General features: G+C 38.3%; 1 protein-coding gene across 1 annotated transcript in view; it reads left to right on the forward strand.

The window, feature by feature from the left end:
• The window catches only part of LOC122808342 (deoxyribonuclease-2-beta-like), a 108,219-nt gene that overhangs the window by 5,980 nt on the left and 74,658 nt on the right, over window positions 1–27,581 (forward strand). The window contains exon 2 of the mRNA XM_044079309.1: window positions 25,152–25,329. Coding sequence (XP_043935244.1) covers window positions 25,152–25,329 — 178 coding nt within the window. The remainder of the gene's footprint in view (window positions 1–25,151; window positions 25,330–27,581) is intronic.

Here is a 27,581-nt window from a genome sequence, read left to right on the forward strand (position 1 = left end):
GTCAGAAATAATGTATATAGCTGGGAGATGGTAGTAAAACTGTTTATGTGTTGCTGAAGACTGATTGTGGGTTATCAAATTATGAATGAATGAAGAGAAAAGGATTGACAACATGGCAAACAGCAGATAACAGCTACATTTATCCTAGAGATATACAGGAGCCGAGCCATTGATTTGATGAGTGAAGTTTTAGTTGTGTTTTAAATGAGTTTGTATTCTGAATGGATGTGGTTCCATAGTTTAGTTACATTATTTGAAAATAGAGAGTCACCTGCATTATTAGATGATCTGGCTACAATGGTTAGTAATTTTTCTCTATAGCATACAATTCTATGGGGGGGTATAGTGCTATAGTAAGTTGTTAAGGACTGGAGAGTTTACGGCCTTATAGAGAAGTCTGAGTATTGCAGTTAGCTGAGAAAGAGCTAGGTGATGTTAGTTCTGACCAGTTTAAGTCTCTGAAGGCTAAACAGTGGTGTGTTTTAGAGTTATAGCTTACTGCAAAGTTGGCTATTTTATTATAATATTGCTCAAGTTTGCACAGTTACAACTTCAAGTTTGGTGAAGATGGGGCAGCATAGAGGTAAGAAAGTAGACACTTTACATCTTCTGGCTATGTCAGTGAGGTAGGTAATACCAGCTTATCCTGGTTCAAAACCATGGCAGAGCTGGAGGCTGTACTGGTTCTAAGAGGGCAAGTCAGAGAAACTAATCCTAGCAAGTACAGCAATCAATCATAGGAAACACAAACATACACGTGCACTCACTCACACAGCACACATACTAATGGGTGACTTGAGTTTATGAATTGGCATGTATTTAGCTCCGGGAAGTACTAGGAAGCTGGAATATCCCACAAAAAAACACACTGGCACATGTTTTGAAAGGGCATGCAGACTCTGTACAGAATGCATCCCACCAGGAACCAAACAGTATCAAGCTCTGTGAGACAGTAATGCCTCCTACTATACCAATACAGCATTAAAGATTAAAGATAATATATATATATATATATATATATATATATATATATATATATATATATTAGATATATATATAAAAATATGTGCTGCTTTTTCAAATGTTTGTGTCCTTTCTTTTTATGCTCCCACAAATCCTCCAGCAATTTGAGCATTGAAGCATCCTTAAAGATATTGCACTGTACTAAATTTCAAAATCATCAAGCTCATTTTTCCCGTTCTTTACTCAACTTTTGGTTTATCCTATCAATGGGGCTGTATAGATAGCAGCACAATCATAAAACCAAATCATTTTGAGCCTTTTGTATTAATATTGACTTGTGTTTAAGAATGTGTTATTTAAACTACTTGATGGAAGAAGTCCCTTGAGCAAAGTTTAGCATGCCTCATCAAACCCATGGCAGGATCATGTTTTATTTAATTTATTGTGCTCATATTTTAGTACTTTATTTTATGGCAAAGTGTTTCTATGGTGATCTCACTGGCAGCTTTTGCAGCCTAGTGGGTTAAGAAGCTGTCTTTGTTGACAGTATTGAAAAAGAAGACACTCCCAGCTGCAGTTTGACGCAGACACTGAGCACAGCATTTCTGATATCAGAATGGATAATGTCATAACTTTGGACAGCAGCCTTTGCTGGCTTCAAAACACTCTGTCAGCCTAAGCATGAGTGTTGCATAAGAAAATCTCTTTCCCCTCCCACTTTTCCCATGGATTGCTTTGAGAAATTATACACAAATGTCTCACATTGTAGGTGGCCTGCATGAGCACTACTCAGTCTGTGACTTTGGTATAAACTGTCACATGGGGAAGGGGCAATTTCTCTAATACCACCTGCAGATAACCCTTTAATACTTCACAGTGCTCAGTTGAACAGCATCTTTCTATAAATAATAATAAAAATAAAAATAATAATTTTCCTCCTAGTTTTTTTTTACCTAAAGTCTGCATTCCCACTATAAATTTAACAGTGTAGTTCAATCCACAAGTGCAGTACCTAAATTAAAAATATGTAATTTTCTTTTCTTTATTATTTTATCCACAACACAGGAAACAGACATTTTACAGTCTCCAATACTTTCCTTGCAAATATATTCAACTATTGTCAGATGCCACCAAAAGGGGTTGAAGAAGCCTGAAAGGAAGAATGTATACATAGTACTCAATGCAACAGCCCCTGCCATGACATATTTCATGTGAGGAGTATTTGCCAATACATATCTCTACAACAATGAATTTTGATGAATTTTAATATTCTCAGACCATCTATCATTTGCTCAGTTTTCCCAGCAAGCACACTGGGCTACATTGCATTACTCCACTTGGTCCTCAATAGTAAAAACAGATAACGGCATGTTCTAGCGCTATAACATTTCTACTATTTTCCTATTTTATATTCCTGAGTATTTCTATGGATTATTGTCATACAGTTTTGCCTCAGTAGCTCACGGAGTTAAGAATTACAAAAACTCAGGTCTTCTACAACTTTTCATTGGTACACCATGGTCATCCCATTGATTCTATGTTAAAGTTTTGATTTTGCAAGAAAAAGAAAACAGAACTCATTTTTTTTTCAGAATAAAAATAAGCTATTTTGTCTTTTGTGACAATGAATGGAAAAACAGGTGTTCTCCAATTTTAATAGCAATTTAGCTAAAACATCATGTTTTCACTTCATAAAATTATAACCACTGTGAAAACATCTTTAGCAGGGGATTTCTCAGGTATTTGGGGGAAGTATGAATGACGTGTAGGAGGCTGTGATCTAAACCTTTGTCATTAACTAATTTTCCAAACCTTTATTACCCATTACAGATTAATGTAATATGTAATCATGTCTAATTTAAACTGCATAGATCTTTTACTCATTTTGAAAATGTGGTCTCAAAGTACTTAAGACTGTGAAAGTTATGAGTGCTTGTGTAACTTTATGAATATTTATTTGCAATATTTCTAATGTTTACTGTTTTGGCTTTTATCTTATGAGCAATCCTATCACCCAAGCTGCTTCATAAATGCAGCTCTTGTACTTTTTCAGATGTAAGCAACTATGCCATTTTAACCATCCCTGAATGTTTTTACAACTGTAAAATTACCTTCTGAGATAGAGTTGTACTGTGGCCATCCATGATTTTGAAGACGAGTCTTAAGATAATTACCAATGATAACAGAGAAACCTATGTGCCTATAGGCTGCATCTCAATGAGACATTTTTCTTTTGATAATCTTCAGTATTTTAGCCTGCAGCTTAAATATAAATTATTGTTTATACTGTTTCACATACGTATCAGCAGCCTCTTTTTATATGTAGGCCACAAAGAGTTTTATAACACCAAATAAAATATTTTCATTCATTTCAGAAAATATTTCTTGCAGTAATAAATACACTTCTTACAAATTTTGTCCACAATATGAATCCACACAGGCAACATATCACTGACATTCATCTTATTCTTATCCCTACTGTCTGACTGCTTTCTTTTTTCAGATCAACTGCAGCTACACATTTGGCACTAACAAATGACTGTTTATGTTTGCAATTTTGACATGTTTCGTGATCATGGCAATTATTCCCACTTAACTGATTGTTTTGTGTGTTAACACCACTAACCCACATAGTCTTTTATTGCAGAAGCATCCTAAAATGAGATCAGCTATCTACTATATGGGCCATGGCTAATTAGTAGTAATAGCTGAAACTCAGTAAAAAAAAAAACATTGTCAGGGCTTAGTGCAAGCTACAGCAAACTGTCTTTAGTAGCTGAGACTCCTAAGTAGATATTATCAAATCTAATTGTAAGTTACAACAAGTTGTCTTTTGCAGTTGAAACTCGGTAGGAAATATTGCCCAGGTCGAGTGTGCATTACAACACATTCCCTGTAGTAGCTGAGACTCCTGAGTAAATATTATCAGAAGTGAGTAGAACTTACAACTAGTTCTCTGCAGTAGCTGAGACTCGGTAAGTAAATATGGTCAGGGCTGAGTGTGGGCTACAACTAATTGACTATAGTAGAGATTCATAAGTAAATTTTGTCAGGGTTGGCTGGCATATGTCAGTTCACTATGTCTGCTACTATGTATTGGGCAAAGTGTGGGCTACAAATGATTGTACAAGCAAAGATTCATAAGTAAATATTGTCAAGTCTGAGTGTGGGCTACAACTTGTCTATAGTAACTGAGACTCAGTAAATCATTATCATCTTCTTTAGGCTGTTCCCATTAGGGGTCGGTACAGCGAATCATCTGTTTCCATTTCTTCCTGTCCTCTGCATCTTGGTCTGTCACACCAACCACCTGCATGGCCTCTCTCACCACATCCATAAACCTTATCTTAGGCCTTCCTCTTTTCCTGTTACCTGGTAGCTTCATCCTTGGCATCTTTTTCCCTAATATACTCAGCATCCCTCCTCAGCACATGTCCAAACCAACGTAATCATGCCTCTCTGGCTTTGTCTCCAAACCTACCAACCTGGGCTGACCCTCTAATATACTTATTCCTAATCCTGTCCACCCTCGTTACACCCAGTGCAAATCTTAACATCTTTAACTCTGCCACATCCAGCTCTAACTCCTGCCTTTTTGTCAATGCCACTGTTTCCAACCCATATAACATAGCTGGTCTCACTACCATCTTGTAGACCTTCCCTTTCACTATTACTGGTACTCGTCTGTCACAAATCACTCCTGAAACTCTTCTCCACCCACTTCATCCTGCCTGTACTCTCTTCTTCACCTCTCTTCCACACTCACCGTTACTCTGAACTATTAATCCCAAGTATTTAAACTCATCCACCTTCGCCACCTCTACTCCTTGCATCCACAACATTCCTCTATCCCCCCTCTCATTCACACACATATATTCAGTCTTAGTCCTGCTGACCTTCATTCCTCTTCTCTCTAGAGCATATCTCCATCTCTCCAGGGTCTCCTCCACCTGTTCCCTACTCGCACTACAGATCACAATGTCATCTGCAAACATCATAGTCCATGGGGACTCCTGTCTGATCTCGTCTGTCAACCTGTCCATCACCATTGCAAATAAAAAAGGGCTCAGAGCTGATCCTTGATGTAACCTCACTTCCACCTTAAACGCATCCGTCACTCCCACCACAGACCTTACCGCTGTCACACTACTCTCGTACATATCTTGTACCACTCTTACATACTTCTCTAACACTCCCGACTTCCTCATACAATACCACAACACCTCTCTAGGCACCCTGTCTTATGCTTTCTCTAAGTCTACAAAAACACAATGCAACTCCTTCTGATCTTCTCTGTACTTCTCCATCAACACTCTCAGAGCAAACATCACATCTGTAGTGCTCTTTCCCGGCATGAAACCATACTGCTGATCACTAATCATCACGTCCCTTCTTAACCTAGCTTCCACTACTCTTTCCCATAACTTCATGCTGTGACTGATCAGTTTAATCCCTCTGTAGTTACTACACCTCTGCACATCACCCTTATTCTTAAAAATCGGTACCAAAATACTTTTTCTTTATTCCTCAGGCATCCTCTCACTTTCCAAGATTTCATTAAACAATCTGCTTAAAAACTCCACTGTCATTTCACCTAAAATCCTCCATGCTTCCACAGGTATGTCATCTGGACCAACAGCCTTTCTATTCTTCATCCTCTTCATAGCTATCCTTACTTTCTCCTTGCTAATCCATTGTACTTCATGATTCACTATCCCCACATCATCCAACCTTCTCTCCCTCTCATTCTCTTCATTCATCAACCCCTCAAAGTACTCTTTCCATCTGCGCAACACACTCTCCTCACTTGTATGTTTCCCTCATTATCCTTTATCACCTTTACCTGCTGCACATCTTTCCTAGCTCAGTCCCTCTGTCTAGCCAATCGGTGCAGGTCCTTTTCTCCCTCCTTAGTGTCCAACCTTTCATACAATTCTTCATATGCCTTATCCTTAGCCTTCACCACCTCTCTCTTTGCCATGCACCTCATCACCTTATACTCTTGTCTACTTTCTTCATCTCGCTGACAATCCCACTTCTTTGCCAACCCCATTCTCTGTATACTCTCCTGTACTTCCTCATTCCACCACCATGTCTCCTTGTCATCCTTCCTCTGTCCAGATGTCATCCCAAGCACCTTTCTAGCAGTCTCCCTTACTAGCTCTGCTATAGTTACCCAGCTATTTGGTAACTCTTCACTGCCACCCAGTGCCTGTCTTAATTAATCCCTGAACTCCACCTCACAATTACCCTTTTTCAATTTCCACCATTTGATCCTTGGTGCTGCCCTCACACTCCTCCTCCTCTTCTTGCTCACCAACATCATCCTACAAACCACCATCCTATGCTGCCTAACTACACTTTCCCCAGTCACCACTTTACAGTCTCCAATCTCCTTCAAACTGGCCCTCCTACATAAGATATAATCCACCTGTGTGCATCTTCCTCCACTCTTGTATGTCACCCTATGCTCCTCCCTCTTGTTAAAATATGTATTCACAACAGCTATGTCCATCCTTTTTGCAAAGTCCACTACCATCTGACCTTCTGCATTCCTTAGCTTAACACCATACCTACCCATCACTTCCTCATCCCCTCTGTTTCCTTCACCAACATGCCCATTGAAATCTGCTTCAATCACCATTCTCTCACCCTTGGCTACAGTCATCATCACTTCATCCAAATCACTCCAAAATGTTTCTTTCTCATCCATCGCACACCCAACTTGTGGAGCCTATGCGCTAACAACATTCATCATTACGCCATCAATTTCCATCTTCATAAACATCACTCTATCTGACACTCTTTTCACCTCCAAAACACTCTTAGCATACTGTTCCTTAAGGATAACTCCTACACCAGTTCTCCTCCCATCCACACCATAATGAAACAATTTGAACCCACCTCCGATACACCTAGCCTTACTCCCCTTCCATCTGGTCTCTTGCATACACAATATACCAACCTTCCTTCTGTCCATCATATCGGCTAGCTCTTTCCCTATACCAGTCATACTGCCAACATTCAAAGTTCCGACCCTCACTACCACAGTCATAGCCTTTCTCCTCTCTTCCAGCCTTTGGCCATGCCTTCTCCCTGTTCTCCTCCTTTGGCCAACAGTAGCCCTATTTCTGCCAGCGCCCTGTTGGCTAACAGTACTGGTGGCGGTCATTGTTAACCCGGGCCTTGACCAATCTGGTATGTAAATACTTACAGCTGTCCGCATGAATGTTTTGGCAAAGTTTTACTCCGGATGACCTTCCTGATGCAACCCTCCCCATTTATCTGGGCTTGGGACTGGCACAAAAAAATGCACTGCCTCGTGCATCCCCAGTGGCTGGAAGTGTGCCAAACCTAGGTCTTACGCAAGGCCAATAGCAAACCATTTTAAAGTGGCATTATGATGACTTGCTGCTAGTTCAGGATTATGAATCCAAAAGTAAATTCTAAAAAAGATCAAGACCATAATTGATGAGGCTGCTAGAAAGCTTTGCATTATTAAATGGCACCTGATCATTATTCAGTCAGTAATTCTGATCTCATACTTGACCTAAATTTCTCTTTATGCCAGTAACAACATTCATTACAACAAACACAAAATTTAGATTAAAAGGTGCTACCATATAATAAACATCTGCTTCTTAAGATATAGTCTTGCAACAGCTAAAAATGTCCAGGCAACATCAGACCCTAGCTAGCAGTACCGCAAGCTGGCACCCTCTCAATTTTAAGTTAAGGACCAAAAAAAGACTTTTGCTATGAAACTTTGGCATACCACTTGCTACAAATGTAATGAGCAGGGTGCTTAAGTTATAAGCCCACACATTAATCCTTTCAGCTGTGAATGCAAATGAAATATCAGCATTCATTTTGTGCCCCCCAACATCTTGCACTCAGGGCAGCCACCCCCTTTGCCCCATTGTAGCTATATCTCTGGACAACAGCATCCATATCACATTGTTGCTTTGGTAATGTCAGTAACCTGTAAACCATCTGAGATGTTAGCATCATTGCATATCTCCTTCTGGAACCAGCTGCCATTTATTATTCAAAGGCACAAACACTTATTTTGCATTCTTACATTTAAGCTGTTTACTCATATCTGTCAATATCAACTGATGGCTTCAGTGTAGTTATATGGCAGTTAATGATTTTATTTTTTTTTAGTTTTGTGGAAGACGTCTCATTACATTCTTTCCTGAATCCAGGTTATAGTCAGTTAGTATTCCCTAAAGAAAATGCTAAGAACAGATATCCTATATTAGAAAAGTACTTTGTTATAAGCATCATCAAAGATAAAATAGTCTTTAAAACAAACATACAACATACAGTCACATAGAATATAATGGGTACACCACATAGTAAATACCCCCCCATGTTATGAGTCAAACATGGAACTATTACATACACAGTTATATAATGATTTTTGGTTGGAGGTATTAACACTTTTCCTTCTTAACCCCAGAAAGATTTCATTATTGCCATCCAGAACCATCTTGATGCTTGTCAGAGGTTGACAGATTCTAGTTGAGATCCTGATAGCATATCTCTGTCCTTTATCCCAAATTATCTTTGCAGCTGGCTGAAGTAGAAGGGATATGTAGATTGATTTTGTGGGATACAGTTAAATATATTTGTATTGCCAAGGCAATTAGGTGCCACATTTCTGAATTACATTCCCCTTTCAGAAGTTTTCCAAACTTTTCTCCTTCTGAGCTTGTACCACATTGTAGGTGGCCTGCATGAGCACTACTCAGTCTGTGACTTTGGTATAAACTGTCACATGGGGAAGGGGCAATTTCTCTAATACCACCTGCAGATAACCCTTTAATACTTCACAGTGCTCAGTTGAACAGCATCTTTCTATAAATAATAATAAAAATAAAAATAATAATTTTCCTCCTAGTTTTTTTTTACCTAAAGTCTGCATTCCCACTATAAATTTAACAGTGTGGTTCAATCCACAAGTGCAGTACCTAAATTAAAAATATGTAATTTTCTTTTCTTTATTATTTTATCCACAACACAGGAAACAGACTTTTTACAGTCTCCAATACTTTCCTTGCAAATATATTCAACTATTGTCAGATGCCACCAAAAGGGGTTGAAGAAGCCTGAAAGGAAGAATGTATACATAGTACTCAATGCAACAGCCCCTGCCATGACATATTTCATGTGAGGAGTATTTGCCAATACATATCTCTACAACAATGAATTTTGATGAATTTTAATATTCTCAGACCATCTATCATTTGCTCAGTTTTCCCAGCAAGCACACTGGGCTACATTGCATTACTCCACTTGGTCCTCAATAGTAAAAACAGATAACGGCATGTTCTAGCGCTATAACATTTCTACTATTTTCCTATTTTATATTCCTGAGTATTTCTATGGATTATTGTCATACAGTTTTGCCTCAGTAGCTCACAGAGTTAAGAATTACGAAAACTCAGGTCTTCTACAACTTTTCATTGGTACACCATGGTCATCCCATTGATTCTATGTTAAAGTTTTGATTTTGCAAGAAAAAGAAAACAGAACTCATTTTTTTTTTCAGAATAAAAATAAGCTATTTTGTCTTTTGTGACAATGAATGGAAAAACAGGTGCTCTCCAATTTTAATAGCAATTTAGCTAAAACATCATGTTTTCACTTCATAAAATTATAACCACTGTGAAAACATCTTTAGCAGGGGATTTCTCGGGTATTTGGGGGAAGTATGAATGACGTGTAGGAGGCTGTGATCTAAACCTTTGTCATTAACTAATTTTCCAAACCTTTATTACCCATTACAGATTAATGTAATATGTAATCATGTCTAATTTAAACTGCATAGATCTTTTACTCATTTTGAAAATGTGGTCTCAAAGTACTTAAGACTGTGAAAGTTATGAGTGCTTGTGTAACTTTATGAATATTTATTTGCAATATTTCTAATGTTTACTGTTTTGGCTTTTATCTTATGAGCAATCCTATCACCCAAGCTGCTTCATAAATGCAGCTCTTGTACTTTTCAGATGTAAGCAACTATGCCATTTTAACCATCCCTGAATGTTTTACAACTGTAAAATTACCTTCTGAGATAGAGTTGTACTGTGGCCATCCATGATTTTGAAGACGAGTCTTAAGATAATTACCAATGATAACAGAGAAACCTATGTGCCTATAGGCTGCATCTCAATGAGACATTTTCTTTTGATAATCTTCAGTATTTTAGCCTGCAGCTTAAATATAAATTATTGTTTATACTGTTTCACATACGTATCAGCAGCCTCTTTTTATATGTAGGCCACAAAGAGTTTTATAACACCAAATAAAATATTTTCATTCATTTCAGAAAATATTTCTTGCAGTAATAAATACACTTCTTACAAATTTTGTCCACAATATGAATCCACACAGGCAACATATCACTGACATTCATCTTATTCTTATCCCTACTGTCTGACTGCTTTCTTTTTCATATCAACTGCAGCTACACATTTGGCACTAACAAATGACTGTTTATGTTTGCAATTTTGACATGTTTCGTGATCATGGCAATTATTCCCACTTAACTGATTGTTTTGTGTGTTAACACCACTAACCCACATAGTCTTTTATTGCAGAAGCATCCTAAAATGAGATCAGCTATCTACTATATGGGCCATGGCTAATTAGTAGTAATAGCTGAAACTCAGTAAAAAAAAAACATTGTCAGGGCTTAGTGCAAGCTACAGCAAACTGTCTTTAGTAGCTGAGACTCCTAAGTAGATATTATCAAATCTAATTGTAAGTTACAACAAGTTGTCTTTTGTAGTTGAAACTCAGTAGGAAATATTGTCCAGGTCGAGTGTGCATTACAACACATTCTCTGTAGTAGCTGAGACTCCTGAGTAAATATTATCAGAAGTGAGTAGAACTTACAACTAGTTCTCTGCAGTAGCTGAGACTCGGTAAGTAAATATTGTCAGGGCTGAGTGTGGGCTACAACTAATTGACTGTAGTAGAGATTCATAAGTAAATTTTGTCAGGGTTGGCTGGTATATGTCAGTTCACTATGTCTGCTACTATGTATTGGGCAAAGTGTGGGCTACAAATGATTGTACAAGCAAAGATTCATATGTAAATATTGTCAAGTCTGAGTGTGGGCTACAACTTGTCTATAGTAACTGAGACTCAGTAAATCATTATCATCTTCTTTCGGCTGTTCCCATTAGGGGTCGGTACAGCGAATCATCTGTTTCCATTTCTTCCTGTCCTCTGCATCTTGCTCTGTCACACCAACCACCTGCATGTCCTCTCTCACCCCATCCATAAACCTTATCTTAGGCCTTCCTCTTTTCCTGTTACCTGGTAGCTTCATCCTTAGCATCTTTTTCCCAATATACTCAGCATCCCTCCTCAGCACATGTCCAAACCAACGTAATCTTGCCTCTCTGGCTTTGTCTCCAAACCTACCAACCTGGGCTGACCCTCTAATATACTTATTCCTAATCCTGTCCACCCTCGTTACACCCAGTGCAAATCTTAACATCTTTAACTCTGCCACATCCAGCTCTAACTCCTTTTGTCAATGCCACTGTCTCCAACCCATATAACATAGCTGGTCTCACTACCATCTTGTAGACCTTCCCTTTCACTCTTACTGGTACTCGTCTGTCACAAATCACTCTTGACACTCTTCTCCACCCACTTCATCCTGCCTGTACTCTCTTCTTCACCTCTCTTCCACACTCACCGTTACTCTGAACTATTAATCCCAAGTATTTAAACTCATCCACCTTCGCCACCTCTACTGCTTGCATCCTCAACATCCCTCTATCCCCCCTCTCATACACACACATATAGTCTGTCTTAGTCCTGCTGACCTTCATTCCTCTTCTCTCTAGAGCATATCTCCATCTCTCCAGGGTCTCCTCCACCTGTTCCCTACTCGCACTACAGATCACAATGTCATCTGCAAACATCATAGTCCATGGGGACTCCTGTCTGATCTCGTCTGTCAACCTGTCCATCACCATTGCAAATAAGAAAGGGCTCAGAGCTGATCTTTGATGTAACCTCACCTCCACCTTAAACGCATCCGTCACTCCCACAACAGACCTTACCGCTGTCACACTACCCTTGCACATATCTTGTACCACTCTTACATACTTCGATGACACTCCCGACTTCCTCATACAATACCACAACACCTCTCTAGGCACCCTGTCTTATGCTTTCTCTAAGTCTACAAAAACACAATGCAACTCCTTCTGACCTTCTCTGTACTTCTCCATCAACACTCTCAGAGCAAACATCACATCTGTAGTGCTCTTTCCCGGCATGAAACCATACTGCTGATCACTAATCATCACGTCCCTTCTTAACCTAGCTTCCACTACTCTTTCCCATAACTTCATGCTGTGACTGATCAGTTTAATCCCTCTGTAGTTACTACACCTCTGCACATCACCCTTATTCTTAAAAATCTGTACCAAAATACTTTTTCTCCATTCCTCAGGCATCCTCTCACTTTCCAAGATTTCATTAAACAATCTGCTTAAAAACTCCACTGTCATTTCACCTAAAACCCTCCATGCTTCCACAGGTATGTCATCTGGACCAACAGCCTTTCCATTCTTCATCTTTTTCATAGCTGTCCTTACTTTCTCCTTGCTAATCCATTGTACTTCATGATTCACTATCCCTACATCATCCAACCTTCTCTCCCTCTCATTCTCTTCATTCATCAACTGCTCAAAGTACTCTTTCCATCTGCGCAACACACTCTCCTCACTTGTATGTTTCCCTAATTATCCTTTATCACCTTTACCTGCTGCACATCTTTCTTAGCTCAGTCCCTCTGTCTAGCCAATCGGTGCAGGTCCTTTTCTCCCTCCTTAGTGTCCAACCTTTCATACAATTCTTCAAATGCCTTATCCTTAGCCTTCACCACCTCTCTCTTTGCCATGCACCTCATCACCTTATACTCTTGTCTACTTTCTTCATCTCGCTGACAATCCCACTTCTTTGCCCACCTCTTTCTCTGTATACTCTCCTGTACTTCCTCATTCCACCACCATGTCTCCTTGTCATCCTTCCTCTGTCCAGATGTCATCAGAAGCACCTTTCTAGCAGTCTCCCTTACTAGCTCTGCTGTAGCTACCCAGCTATTTGGTAACTCTTCACTGCCACCCAGTGCCTGTCTTAATTCTTCCCTGAACTCTACCTCACAATTACCCTTTTTCAATTTCCACCATTTGATCCTTGGTGCTGCCCTTACACTCCTCCTCCTCTTCTTGCTCACCAACATCATCCTACAAACCACTATCCTATGCTGCCTAACTACACTTTCCCCAGTCACCACTTTACAGTCTCCAATCTCCTTCAAACTGGCCCTCCTACATAAGATATAATCCACCTGTGTGCATCTTCCTCCACTCTTGTATGTCACCCTATGCTCCTCCCTCTTGTTAAAATATGTATTCACAACAGCTATGTCCATCCTTTTCGCAAAGTCCACTACCATCTGACCTTCTGCATTCCTTAGCTTAACACCATACCTACCCATCACTTCCTCATCCCCTCTGTTTCCTTCACCAACATGCCCATTGAAATCTGCTTCAATCACCATTCTCTCACCCTTGGCTACAGTCATCATCACTTCATCCAACTCACTCCAAAATTTTTCTTTCTCATCCATCGCACACCCAACTCGTGGAGCCTATGCGCTAACAACATTCATCATTACGCCATCAATTTCCATCTTCATAAACATCACTCTATCCGACACTCTTTTCACCTCCAAAACACTCTTAGCATACTGTTCCTTAAGGATAACTCCTACACCATTTCTCCTCCCATCCACACCATAATGAAACAATTTGAACCCACCTCCGATACACCTAGCCTTACTCCCCTTCCATCTGGTCTCTTGCACACACAATATACCAACCTTCCTTCTGTCCATCATATCGGCTAACTCTTTCCCTATGCCAGTCATACTGCCAATATTCAAAGTTCCGACCCCCACTACCACAGTCATAGCCTTTCTCCTCTCTTCCAGCCTTCGGCCATGCCTTCTCCCTGTTCTCCTCCTTCGGCCAACAGTAGCCCTATTTCTGCCAGCGCCCTGTTGGCTAACAGTACTGGTGGCGGTCATTGTTAACCCGGGCCTTGACCGATTTGGTATGTAAATATTTACAGCTGTCCACATGAATGTTTTGGCAAAGTTTTACTCCGGATGACCTTCCTGACGCAACCCTCCCCATTTATCTGGGCTTGGGACTGGCACAAAAAAATGCACTGCCTTGTGCATCCCCAGTGGCTGGAAGTGTGCCAAACCTAGGTCTTACGCAAGGCCAATAGCAAACCATTTTAAAGTGGCATTATGATGACTTGCAGCTAGTTCAGGGTTATGAATCCAAAAGTAAATTCTAAAAATGATCAAGACCATAATTGATGAGGCTGCTAGAAAGCTTTGCATTATTAAATGGCACCTGATCATTATTCAGTCAGTAATTCTGATCTCATCACCGGAAAAACCACAAAAACACGTAACCAAAATAAAACAAAAGGCAGAGAAACCAAAGGTGTAAATTCAATCGAGCTCCACAAAAATAGCGTAACCAATAAATTTTAATATCCGCTTTCGTCCTTGGACTTCATCAGAATAAGTTAAAACATGAAAAAACACATTTAAATACAAAAACGTTAAATCACTGACAATAGCTGATTGGTCAAACGTAAAATTGATAAGTATAAAAAATGTCATTGTCAATTAAAAACTAATTGGTTAGTTTAAAAACTTTAAACTTAATTCATAGAAAAAATGTAGAAATAGATACATTATCTTTGTTTATACTTAACAAATTATTATTTAAAAAACATTTGATGTTAACTGCCTCATTTAAACCTGGGGCTTGGTCAGCAAAAAGTTTTATCTGCCACCTGGCTTCTCTTTGTTCAACCAACTTTTTAAAGTCCCCTCCTCTCAAATCGGAATGGACTACCTCTAGTACTGTAAATAAAAATTTTTTGAAATTCAAGCATTGAACAGAATGTTTGAAAAGTGCACTGTTTTCATTTCTTGTTTTGATGTTATAAACATGTTCCTTAATACGGTTGTGTAAACTCCTTGTAGTCATCCCTACATAAAATGCAGGGCATGAACTACAAAAACCTATATAAACTACCCCCGTGGTCTTACATGTAACAAATTCAGGAACGGGGAATGTAAGGTCAATGCCCTCAATCAAGATCATAGGTCCTTTAGCTATAAATCTACAGGTACTACAGTTATTACATGGAAACATCCCCTTAACTGTAGAGACTGGGGGGCTTGGTTCAAAGGAATGCTGTTCTAGAGCTTTTTTAATGTTAAAAGAATTTCTATACACAAAAAAAGGTTTGTTGCCCAACACATCATATAAATCTGAGTTACCGTGAATTATCTTCCAGTTTTTGGTTAGAATATCACGGATCTGATTGTTGTTAATGTTCGTATCCAAAGAACACACTAAGTTATAATTATTCACAGTCCTAGATGACACAATATCTGATGTTACAGTTTTCTCTTCATCGAGAATAGCACTGTAGTGTGAATGCCTTTTATCCAAAACTTCAGTTATGATAGAATTTAATAAAGTAGGATCATATCCTCTGGAAAGAAACAAACCTTTTATAAATTCAAATTCCATGACTAAATCTTGTGCTCTGGTTGTCATCCTACAAGCACGGATAAACTGCCCTTTCGGAATATTACGTATATGTGTTTTTTCATGTTTTAACTTATTCTGATGAAGTCCAAGGACGAAAGCGGATATTAAAATTTATTGGTTATGCTATTTTTGTGGAGCTCAATTGAATTTATACCTTTGGTTTCTCTGCCTTTTGTTTTATTTTAATTCTGATCTCATACTTGACCTACAATTTCTCTTTATGCCAGTAACAACATTCATTACAACAAACATAAAAATTAGATTAAAAGGTGCTACCATATAATAAACATCTGCTTCTTAAGATATAGTCTTGCAACAGCTAAAAATGTCCAGGCAACATCAGACCCTAGCTAGCAGTACCGCAAGCTGGCACCCTCTCAATTTTAAGTTAAGGACCAAAAAAAGACTTTTGCTATGAAACTTTGGCATACCACTTGCTACAAATGTAATGAGCAGGGTGCTTCAGTTATAAGCCCACACATTAATCCTTTCAGCTGTGAATGCAAATGAAATATCAGCATTCATTTTGTGCCCCCCAACATCTTGCACTCAGGGCAGCCACCCCCTTTACCCCATTGTAGCTATATCTCTGGACAACAGCATCCATATCACACTGTTACTTTGGTAATGCCAGTAACCTGTAAACCATCTGAGATGTTAGCATCATTGCATATCTCCTTCTGGAACCAGCTACCATTTATTATTCACAGGCACAAACACTTATTTTGCATTCTTACATTTAAGCTGTTTACTCATATCTGTCAATATCAACTGATGGCTTCAGTGTAGTTATATGGCAGTTAATGATTTTATTTTTTTTTAGTTTTGTGGAAGACGTCTCATTACATTCTTTCCTGAATCCAGGTTATAGTCAGTTAGTATTCCCTAAAGAAAATGCTAAGAACAGATATCCTATATTAGAAAAGTACTTTGTTATAAGCATCAGCAAAGATAAAATAGTCTTTCAAACAAACATACAACATACAGTCACATAGAATATAATGGGTAAACCACATAGTAAATACCCCCCCATGTTATGAGTCAAGCATGGAACTATTACATACACAGTTATATAATGATTTTTGGTTGGAGGTATTAACACTTTTCCTTCTTAACCCCAGAAAGATTTCATTATTGCCATCCAGAACCATCTCAATGCTTGTCAGAGGTTGACAGATTCTAGTTGAGATCCTGATAGCATATCTCTGTCCTTTATCCCAAATTATCTTTGCAGCTGGCTGAAGTAGAAGGGGTATGTAGATTGATTTTGTGGGATACAGTTAAATATATTTGTATTGCCAAGGCAATTAGGTGCCACATTTCTGAATTACATTCCCCTTTCAGAAGTTTTCCAAACTTTTCTCCTTCTGAGCTTTCTTACCTTGGCAGGGAAATTTGTCACAATAATGGAGACATATACAACCTCATAGCCTGGCACTATGGGTGGTTCAACTGGCAAGGTGAAATATAACTTTTTTGTTCTCACAGTTAATTGTTATTGCTGCTTTTCTTTCAGTAAATCTCATTTATAGTCACTAGGATATATATATATATATATATATATATATATATATATATATATATATATATATATATATATAGATATATAGATATATAGATATAGATATAAGATCCTGGCTACTTGTATAATATAAAGCTTTTTAAGTGTTTATGTGAAACCAAATAGGAAACTTTAGTAAATGTTCCACAGCCTGTCTATGCAAAATCAAGCCTACCTCAGGTAGAGTTAAGAGATGAGTAGAAAGTGTCTGGTATCATTTTAAGGGGATCCAGTATCTGTCTGCCTGGGAAGACATGGTTGATAGACCACGATGCTTTGCCAGAGATGGTCTGCACCTGTCACCCCTGGGATTCTGGATACTGGCTATGGATCTTGCCACCCCTATAGTGCCTTTTTTAGGCAAGGTTCAAATGACAAATTCACCACCGTAACAGGAACAGGCAAGCAAAAACTGAGGGTAATATTATTCAATGCTAGAAGTCTAAATCTCAAAATGCCCTCCCTCGAGCCACTCCTTAAAATGGAGAACATCAATATCTGTGCAGTGACTGAGACCTGGTTCAAGGCTCCAGAGTGCACCCCTGCAATACCAGGCTATAACTCATACCACACTTTTCAGCCATCTAACCTGGACCGGAACACCAAAGGTGGAGGTGTATCCATATTCATTAAGGATATCCACACCTCCAGGCTAGTTTCTCAGCATAATGCATCTGAGGTTATCCAAGTGCAACTAACTCTGGGCAAAACTGCAATCCAAATTGTAGCTTGCTACAGATCCCCCACCATGCCGCAGGATTCCCACTCCTCTTTTCTTGATATACTGGAAAATATTAGGGTTCAACCAAACACCCTAATAATGGGCAATTTCAACTACCCCACCATTAACTGGGAAAACTACTCATGTACCAACTCTTTTGCTCAACACTTTCTGGAATTCATAAATTCCAATGCCCTGGATCAACTTATCCACACCCCCACCAGGGGCAACAATATCCTAGACCTAGTCATTCCCAACATGAGTGACTGGTGTTCCACACCTGAAGTCAACTCCTCGTTGGTCAGATCCGAATATAAGCTAATCACCCTAGATATCCACATCCCACCCCCACCCCCATTAAGGAAACCACGGTAGAAAATTTCTCCAAAGCCAACTTCATGCTTCTTAAGACAAAAGTGGCGGACTTCATGACACCCATGAAGATGGACAATACAGTTATGGCTGCCAAATCCTACACAAATGCACTCTATAAGCACTTACATGAGTGCATGGATCATGCTATCCCAAACAGAACCAAGACACTATCCTCCAAAAAAAAGAAGCCAATCTAGTGGTCCCGTGCCATAAACAAACTCTACAACAGAAGGCTGAAATTTTTGCAAAAGAGAGTTAAATTCCATGAGTGGAGGAGCTCCCTGGTCAGCCTCAGTAAGAAGCTAAGATCCCTTATAAGATCCTCCAAAGCTAGCAATGAAAAGAAAATCATCACTGATTCTAAGGACAACCACAAAGCATTCTATAGCTATGTCAAGAATCTCAATGGCAACACCAAGATCTGCTCTAAATTACAGCACAACGGCATGAAAATTACAGAACCAACTGATATTGCCAACATCCTGGCAGATAGGTTCAGTGCTAACTTTACTCCCCTCTCACCCCCTAAAGGGCCCATATCTATACAGGAAGAATGCAGAGTCCCTGTAATCACAACTATGCAGGTAAAAGCTGCACTCTCTAAAGCCAAAAACACAGCATCTATGGGACAGGACAACATCCCAGGCTGCGTTTTACATGAACTTCAGAATGAACTGGGTCCCCACCTAAGCACCATATTCAATCATAGCCTTAAATCAGGATTTGTGCTCACTAAATGGTGCACAGCAACAGTTATCCCACTCCACAAAGGGGGAGCCACCACTGATCCTGGGAACTATCGCCCTATTAGCCTGACGAGCCTGGTCTATAAGGCCATGGAACGTATCATCATGGAATTCATAAACAAAGACATCGGTAACCTCCAAACTCTAGACCCCACCCAGTTCTGGTTTGTGAAAGGCAGATCATGCCTCCTGAACCTGATTGACTTCTTTGAGGCAGTCACCAAAGCTGTAGATGAGGGTAAGGTGGTTCACACGACTATCTTGACCTTGCCAAGGCTTTCTACACCATCCCCCATTCTGGAATTATAGATAAACTCACTAAACTAGGTATAAATCCTTACATCACAAGATGGGTTGCCAACTGGCTCACTGACGGAACTCACACTGTAAAAGTTCCAGACTCCAAGTCTGACTTCAAACCAGTGTCAAGTGGAGAACCACAGGGTTCAGTCCTGGGACCTCTCCTGTTTGGTATCTACTTCTCTGAAGTACAGGCTAATACAGAAGGGCTTTGGCTAACAAAGTTCGCAGATGACTGCAAACTAGGAGCCATAGTTGAGTCCCCAAATGATGTGGACATCCTACAGAAGGGCCTCACTGACACAGATGCCTGGTGTCAGATCCATGGCCTCAAGTTCAATGCCAAAAAGTGCATTGTCATCCCCTTTGGTAAAAACTCTGTACCCATGAACTACCACATAGGCGGCAGTCTACTTAATGTCAAATGTGTGATAAGAGACCTTGGGACCCAGATGGACAGTGGTCTCTCCTTTGATAATCACATTGCCACGGTAGTCAGGAAATCCTTCTATGTGGCACACCTCATCACAAAAGGGTTCTCATCCATGCAAAAATAAGTCATTGTTCCCCTCTACTCTGCACTCATTGGACCCATTATAGAGTACAACGCCCCTTTTGGAATGTACCTCACAAGACATCTGCAGCAGCTGAAAAGGCCACAGAAGTACCTCACAAAGGGGATTACTAGCCTCAAACAGATGCCCTACACTGACCGTCTCAAAAAACTCCAGCTTTAGTCCATAGCATATCGCCTACTCCAAGGTGATCTCTGCCTAACATATAAAGTTATGTCAAACCCAGAACTGTTGAACGTGCTACACCTAAAATAATCCTAATCCCTCCAAGCTACATGTTTTAGGGACTTAAACTGTGTCACCACAATAAACAGGACATGCTGGAGGGATAGATTCCTGTCCCAGAGACTTCCCATACTCTAGAACAAGCTACCATCTATGTCAAGCAAAGTTCCTCATTAGCACTCTTCAAGAAAAATCTTGATGAGTGGATGGGAAATAGGAAATACACCCCATGGATCACTTCTGTGGCTCTGCTTGACAGGGGCACAGGAAAATAACTTTTTTGGGTGGCATAAGCCAAGGTACCTTGTTGGCTAGGCTTACTTAGGCCCTTGGGCCAATAGCCTAGTACCTACCTATGAACCTCTGTGTATCTGCAGATAGATTGGAAAGCATCTGTCCGAACAGAGAGACAATAGTTTCAACCGAGATCTAAGAAACAATTAACAAACTCTATAACCAAATAAAATATACTCAGCTCTGTATATTTGCAGATAGATTGAAATGCAGTCTCTCAGAACACAGGTTCCAGCAATTGAAAGCAATTCTAGCTATGACAGCAAGGGCAAGCATACTGCCATAATTCATTTGACACACCTTTTTAAATAACAGAATAAACAGCGATGTAGCTTAGCACAATGCAAAATTTAAATGAACTGTTTACAACAGCTCAGACATTCAAAGTGCAATGTTTTAATAGTGAAAATGTCTGCTGGTATGCAGCTGCATCACAGATAGTTGCAATAGGAAGCTAAAATAAATTACTGTCCCAGTGAGCTAAATGCCTGTTGGTCAAATTAACATTCCCAGCACAATTTAAACAATGACTGGAAATCAAGCAGTCTGCATATTGCATTGACAAGATAGTGATCCCAGAATGCATACATCTTGTACCTAACTGCAAGCATGTTTGCAAAATGAATGGCATTAGAATTACTTGAGCTAGGGATTTAATCTTTGATTGTGAAATAAATAGGAAACCTTGGAGGGGCAGCTATTTGTCACAGAGAATCCCTCTTCTCTGTAACAGGCTTACCATCCATGTGAAGCATGGCCATGTGAAGCAGAGCTCTTCCCTAACCCTATTCAAGAGACACCTTGTCCAGTGGATGTGAAATCAAAAATACACCCTGGGTCTAGCACCTATGTCTCTAATGGACAGAGGCAGCCATAAATCTTTACATATACCCCTTAAAATAACCTCTAAAGCACATAGACTTGCAGGATACAATTAGAATGCTTTGCTAGGCTTATAAAGACCCTAGTGATCATAGGTTAGTACTAAGCTAACTGCCCTTGCGAGCCATTTTAAGCTTAGTCAATTATCCCTTGTGAGAATCAAACCCTGCACCTTGTGTTTGTAAGGCAAACACCTTAACCATTAGGCCACATTAGCCTAATACACCTGTGAAAAATATCTACTTCCCTGCAGAAGAGTGCAAACACCAGAAAAACAGTGTTTACATGGAGTACTGGTACAAAACTGTTTTGCTTTACTGCACTCACAGCATGACAACTTTTCTGCTGGCCCTGCTGGTGCACCTTCTTTCTTAGTGTGTTAAACAGAATATTTTCTTAATTTGACCTAGCATAGATTATTTTTGCCACTGAAAAGCAAATCTTTTGATAGCTGAGTTTTCTCTCTGCTGTAGGACTCAATCATAATGTGCTACTGAATCAAAAAACACAATAATCTTTTTTTGGGGGGGCAGAAGTTATGTCATTGTGATCATGAGATACAGACCACTGTCTTTATAATACATGAGGTACAATGAGATTGTCATGTCAGGCAAGAGTATCAGACTACAGCAAAACCTTCTAATGGGCTGTGAGTTAATATTAACGGATTAAATGGTTTATATTGGGCTAAATTAAATAAGGCTGTCTTTCCATTCTCTTTTGTGTGCTTTATATCCGATTTCATCTTCTGTGCACGGTGTGTCATTTTATCCCAGTATCATGTTTCTGTGCACCTTACATGAACCATAAATTGTTACTCTAAAGTGCTGTAAGTCATTTTTCAGATATTCATTATCAAACAGTTACGACTCAAATATGTTTTGGATAGCTACCAGAACAATTAAACTGATTTTAAAGCTTTCACTTGCCTTTTAATGCTTTTTCACTTTATAGGCATATAGGCCAGCAACAGTAAGTCATCTTTCTTTTAATTTCGCTATAAATATATTTAACACAACATATATGTTGAATGATAAGTAATTCATTAATTGCTAAGTCAGGTTTTCCATTTTATATTCAATATTTTATACATACAGAAAAGCCTATAATGCACCACTACCTAACAACCTGAGGTCCAGTGCCATTTGTTGACTTGCAATGCTGATACAGTATTGAACTTGACTGAGGGATGGGGGTGGGACAGAGATAGAATTAAAATACACACACACACACACACACACACACACACACACACACATACACACATATATATATATATATATATATATATACACACACACACACACACACACACACACACACACACACACACACACACACATGAGAGTTAGTAGTTCGCATAGCTTAAGGTCTGCATGGTGACCATTTGTTTCTTGTTTCTTTATGTGCATCCACTTTGTTGTCATATACAATGTTATCTTTTCTCTGCTGCTAACGCAATAATACATCTTTCTGAATGAATTTGTGTATTGTTTATGCAGACTGACAAAACTCTTATAGATTCAGAATGTGAAATGTTTCTACTGATTGTGTTTATCTGTACTGCTGTTTTGATGGTTTTTTGTTGATAAATGCTTGTATTAACTTCAAGTATATTATTATAAATGAAAGGTTTCGACACTGTCTTTTCAATTATTTTGTTTTTAGTAACGTGGGTTTTCTTTATTTCAAGCAGAATACATATATATATATATATATATATATATATATATATGTATATGTATATATGTGTGTGTGTGTGTGTGTCTACTTCAGATATATATATATATATATATATATATATATAGTCAGTTTAATTACTATTCCCAGCCAGAAACTTCTCACTGCTATAAAACTTCCTTGTCTATCTTTCTTCAATCTTTACCCTTTTTAATTAATGTTAAAACCCCTTTTTCTTCTCCTTCTGTTCCAACAAAGAAACCTTTCTTCCACTTTTCTTTATAAAACTTTCTGTTTTTTTTTTTTTTTTTTTTTTTTTTTTTGGATTCAAGTATATTTCTTGTAACATTATTACCTGCACATTTCTGTTGTAAAATATTAGTTAATCTTGTCCACATTCTTCCTGTCTACCAACCCATTAATGTTCCAAATAATAAGTCATAGTGTGACATAATAAATTTTATCTTTTATTCTACTTAAATGCTACTATTGAAAATGAACTGAAATACAGAGCAAGGTGTAAAAAAGACCAAAATAGTTCTATTAAACTTTAAAAACAAAAAAGTTACTTTTATTATTAGTTACTTTTATTATTAGTTTATCAGATTTTGGCATTTTCATGAAAATGTCTCAGTTAGGGCAATTGAAAAGGCTACAATTTTACTGATAACTATTTTTGTTTACAGATTCCTTGGTTCTGCTTTGCTGTTTCCATTCTGTTCTTCCCTGAAGTGTGCATACTATTCTGTTCATGATAAGAAATCTTTAAGCAAGTCCTTCGGCTCAGTAACTTATGGTATTGAACTAAACACAAGTGTGTTATTTCAAGATGTGTGTTTCTTGATGTTTTGAGTACTATATTCAGAAATGGTTGATCATTTTTGTCTTAACCTCAAAATTCATTTTACTTTGACAAGGTATACAACTTTTGGCGGAAATATTTGATTAAAATGCGAATGAGTAACTTAACCAGAACTCTAAATGTTATTCTAGGCAATGTAGGAACTATGGCACAGATTCTGAAGAACTGACTTATTTTTCAGTAAGGAGATTCTTCTAGATCTTCATTCTGCAAAATAACTTGACTAAATTGACCATTTGGGCTCAGGAGAATAATATGTTAATAAGTACATCAAAAACTAAGCATATGAGATTTGGGAGACATAAATTGAAAGGTGAATATTTAATACAGCACACAGTGATTGAAACTGTAGAGTCATTTAAAGACCTGGCTATATAGGTAGCTCCAGCTTTGAGTTTTTCTAATCATGTCAACTGATTGATTAATGACAGTTATAGAACTATAGGTTGTATAAAAAGATTTATAAAGTGTAGGAAACCAAAAATAATGAAGTCACCGTTTGTTAGTTACATCAGATCCAAACTTGAGTATGAAATATCAATATGGAAACCCTATACGAAAACAAGCATGAGTAAACTGGAAAGAATACAGCAGGAATATACCAAGGGCATCCATGGATGTGAACACTTAAATTATTATGAAAGGCTAAAATATCTGAACTTGTAGTGTCTCTTACAGATATCTAAAAGGAGATCTTATTCAGGTATATAGCGCATTTAGAGACAACTACCTCTGGGAATGTTTGGGGTTATCAAAAAGTGCTAGAGAATCATCAGACAACCTATGTAGAAGATTCTGTAGGAATGAGAAGTGTACTAATTGGTTCTCTGACAAAATAGCCGATGCATGGAACAGACTACCAAATTACATTAAAGCAAGTACTAGTTTAGACAGCCTGGACACATTATGGGAACAAGTATTTTGGTATATTGGCAAGTTAGAAGGGAATTAATGCCCGTGCTTGAAATATTTTATGTATGTATGTATGTATTTATTCTGGACTCCTATGGAATACTGCTGCTACTGAACAGAGGATAACTGGTTGTGGCTAACTAAAGGTAAAGAGAAACAATGGTAGAGAATTTAACAAAAAAAAAAAAAGAAAGTAAACTGCATGGTATAGAAACCTGTGTATGAATAAACTCTTCATTGACATGTATCTAAAAAGCTGGTCAGTGTATTCCTTCTAAAGTGGATATAAGGTTAATTGCAATTTCTATTAAAGATACCCATTTCATTGTGATTTTTCTTGTTTTATATACATTTTGTACATACTTTTTTAGGTTTGTGCTCTACAAATTGCCAAGATACCAGATAAACAAAACTAGTGGATCAGGACTGGATTATCTGTACTTGGATCCCACAACAGGTGGCTGGTATCCTAGCAAAAATCTTATAAATACGACTCAAAGTGCTCTTGGACAAACTTTACAGCATCTTTATGAAGCGTATAAATCACAGGTAGGGTGCCTTGCAATGGGTACTAATTTGCTATGTTGACTGTTAGAGATTTTGTTCATTTATATGAGTGCTATGATTGCAAAGTACATCAGATATCCATTATTAATTTGTCAATTTGTTACAAGTGCAAATCTGTTTTTATTTATTTATTTATTTTTTTTTATAAAGTTAAATAACCTCTGCAGGAAACTCTAGATCAGCATTTTAATTAGTTACTTATATAAAATTAAGTGATTATTTCTTCATTTTTCAACTATAACATGTCTATATTATCTTACTGGAATATTAAACTTTATTACTAATGTAACACTATTTCTCAAATGGTTAGGGAATGTTCTCTGACAAGGTTAGGGACCTGTTTCAGTGAAGGCCTAAGGTAAATCTGAAAATGCTGAACACTTTACGTGTTAAGTATCTGGTTTTGTTTTCACAGGAAACAAATTAAATGCAGAAAACTAGTAGTGAGAATACATATATATATATATATATATATATATATATATATATATATATATATATATATATATATATATATATATATATATATATATATATATATATATATATATATATATATATATATATAAAATTTATCTATGGATCTACTTCACATAATTGAACATCCTATGATCGAACATTTGAATGTTCGAAAATGTGAAAAAAAACAAATAAAACAAAAAAAATCCTAAACAGTGCTAGCAGGGGCAAGCCCCTGTACCCCCTTGGAAGGCTGTGCCCCCCATACCCTCCCCGCTATTTAAATATACCAACTCCAAGATTGCACTATATTGCGGTAAAGTGAAATCTTCCCATTCCAAGCTTATATATATATATATATATATATATATGGGTCTCCTTCTAATGACCGAAACGCCGATTCGCCGACAGTGAAATAACCGACACGAAACGACCGACAACGCAGTTGACCGACACGCTCGAATCCCGACAGACGGAAGACCGACAAGGGGAATGTGTAAGCGCGACCTGGTAAGTATGCGATAGTGAGGGATTTAGGAGTAGGGAGCGGACAGGTAAGTGTGCAATACTCAGGGATGTAGGGTTAGGGTGTGTGATAGGTGAGTGTGCGGTAGTGTCGGAGCTTGGGGTTCGGGGTGTCTAACTGAGTTAGTGTTAGGGTGGAGGTAGGCAGGGTGTGCGGTAGTGCCGGAGCCTGGGGTTCGGGTGTGTAAGTGAGTTAGGGTTAGGGTGCAGGTAGGGAGAGTGCGGTAGTGTCGGAGCTTGGGGTTCGGTGTGTAAGTGAGTTAGGGTTAGGGTGCAGGTAGGGAGAGTGTGCGGTAGTGTCGGACCTTAGGGTTAGGGTTTGGGTTAGGGCTAGTGGATATGTGTTGTAGTGTACTGTGTTGTTTACGTGTAGTGTGTCGGTGTTATTGTGTTCGGTGTTTCGTTGTCGGGTTTGTGCGTTGTCGGTTTTCTACGCCGGTGATTTCACTGTCGGCAAATCGGCGTTTCGGTCATTAGAAGTAGACCCATATATATATATATATATATATATATATATATATATAGATATGTGTGTGTGTGTGTGTGTGTGTGTGTGTATATGGGTCGCTATCTGTTGATCGAGTTTTCAGAAACTCAAACTCCATATGGTCGAGACCATATGATCAAGTTTTTGAAAACTCAAAGCTTTTGAATGGAGATCAAGATACAGTGATGATCAGGAAATTTACCTTTTTCCACACAGTAGTGCAATCTTGATAGATTTTAGGTAGATTTTTGTGTTTTTTTTTTCAAGTTTTTGGAAATTCAGTCATATTTTTCGATATTTTTTCAAGTCAATCATCTGATATAGACCCATGTATATGTATGGTAAAGAAGCAGTATATTAACAAATCTTTTTTATTTCATGTGTATGCGTGTTTGGGAGTGAGCGCAAGTAGATTCCATTGAATTAAAAACTCTTACAGACTGAGAAAGAGATGTTCAAAAAAATGTCCTGCATTGTGTTTTTTTTTTTATATCCAGTGAATGCTAATCAATTCACAGTTCTCCTCCATAAAAATATTTTTATTAAAAGTAGCATAATGTACACTGAATTGAATATTATCATCCACAGACAAAATAGGAGCTGAAAAGGAGTGCATTCAGAAGTGATCTGACAAACACAACAGCATGTGCTGCTGATTTTATTTATTTATTTATGTACTTATTTCATTTATCCTTTGTTAACTGGCGTAGTCCCATTATTCTAGTAGACTCCTTTCAGGGGACAATCAAGGTGGTACTTATAA

Source organism: Protopterus annectens, chromosome 8.part0, assembly GCF_019279795.1.
Source record: "Protopterus annectens isolate FY-2018-M chromosome 8.part0, PAN1.0, whole genome shotgun sequence".
Lineage (NCBI taxonomy): Eukaryota > Metazoa > Chordata > Ceratodontiformes > Protopteridae > Protopterus > Protopterus annectens.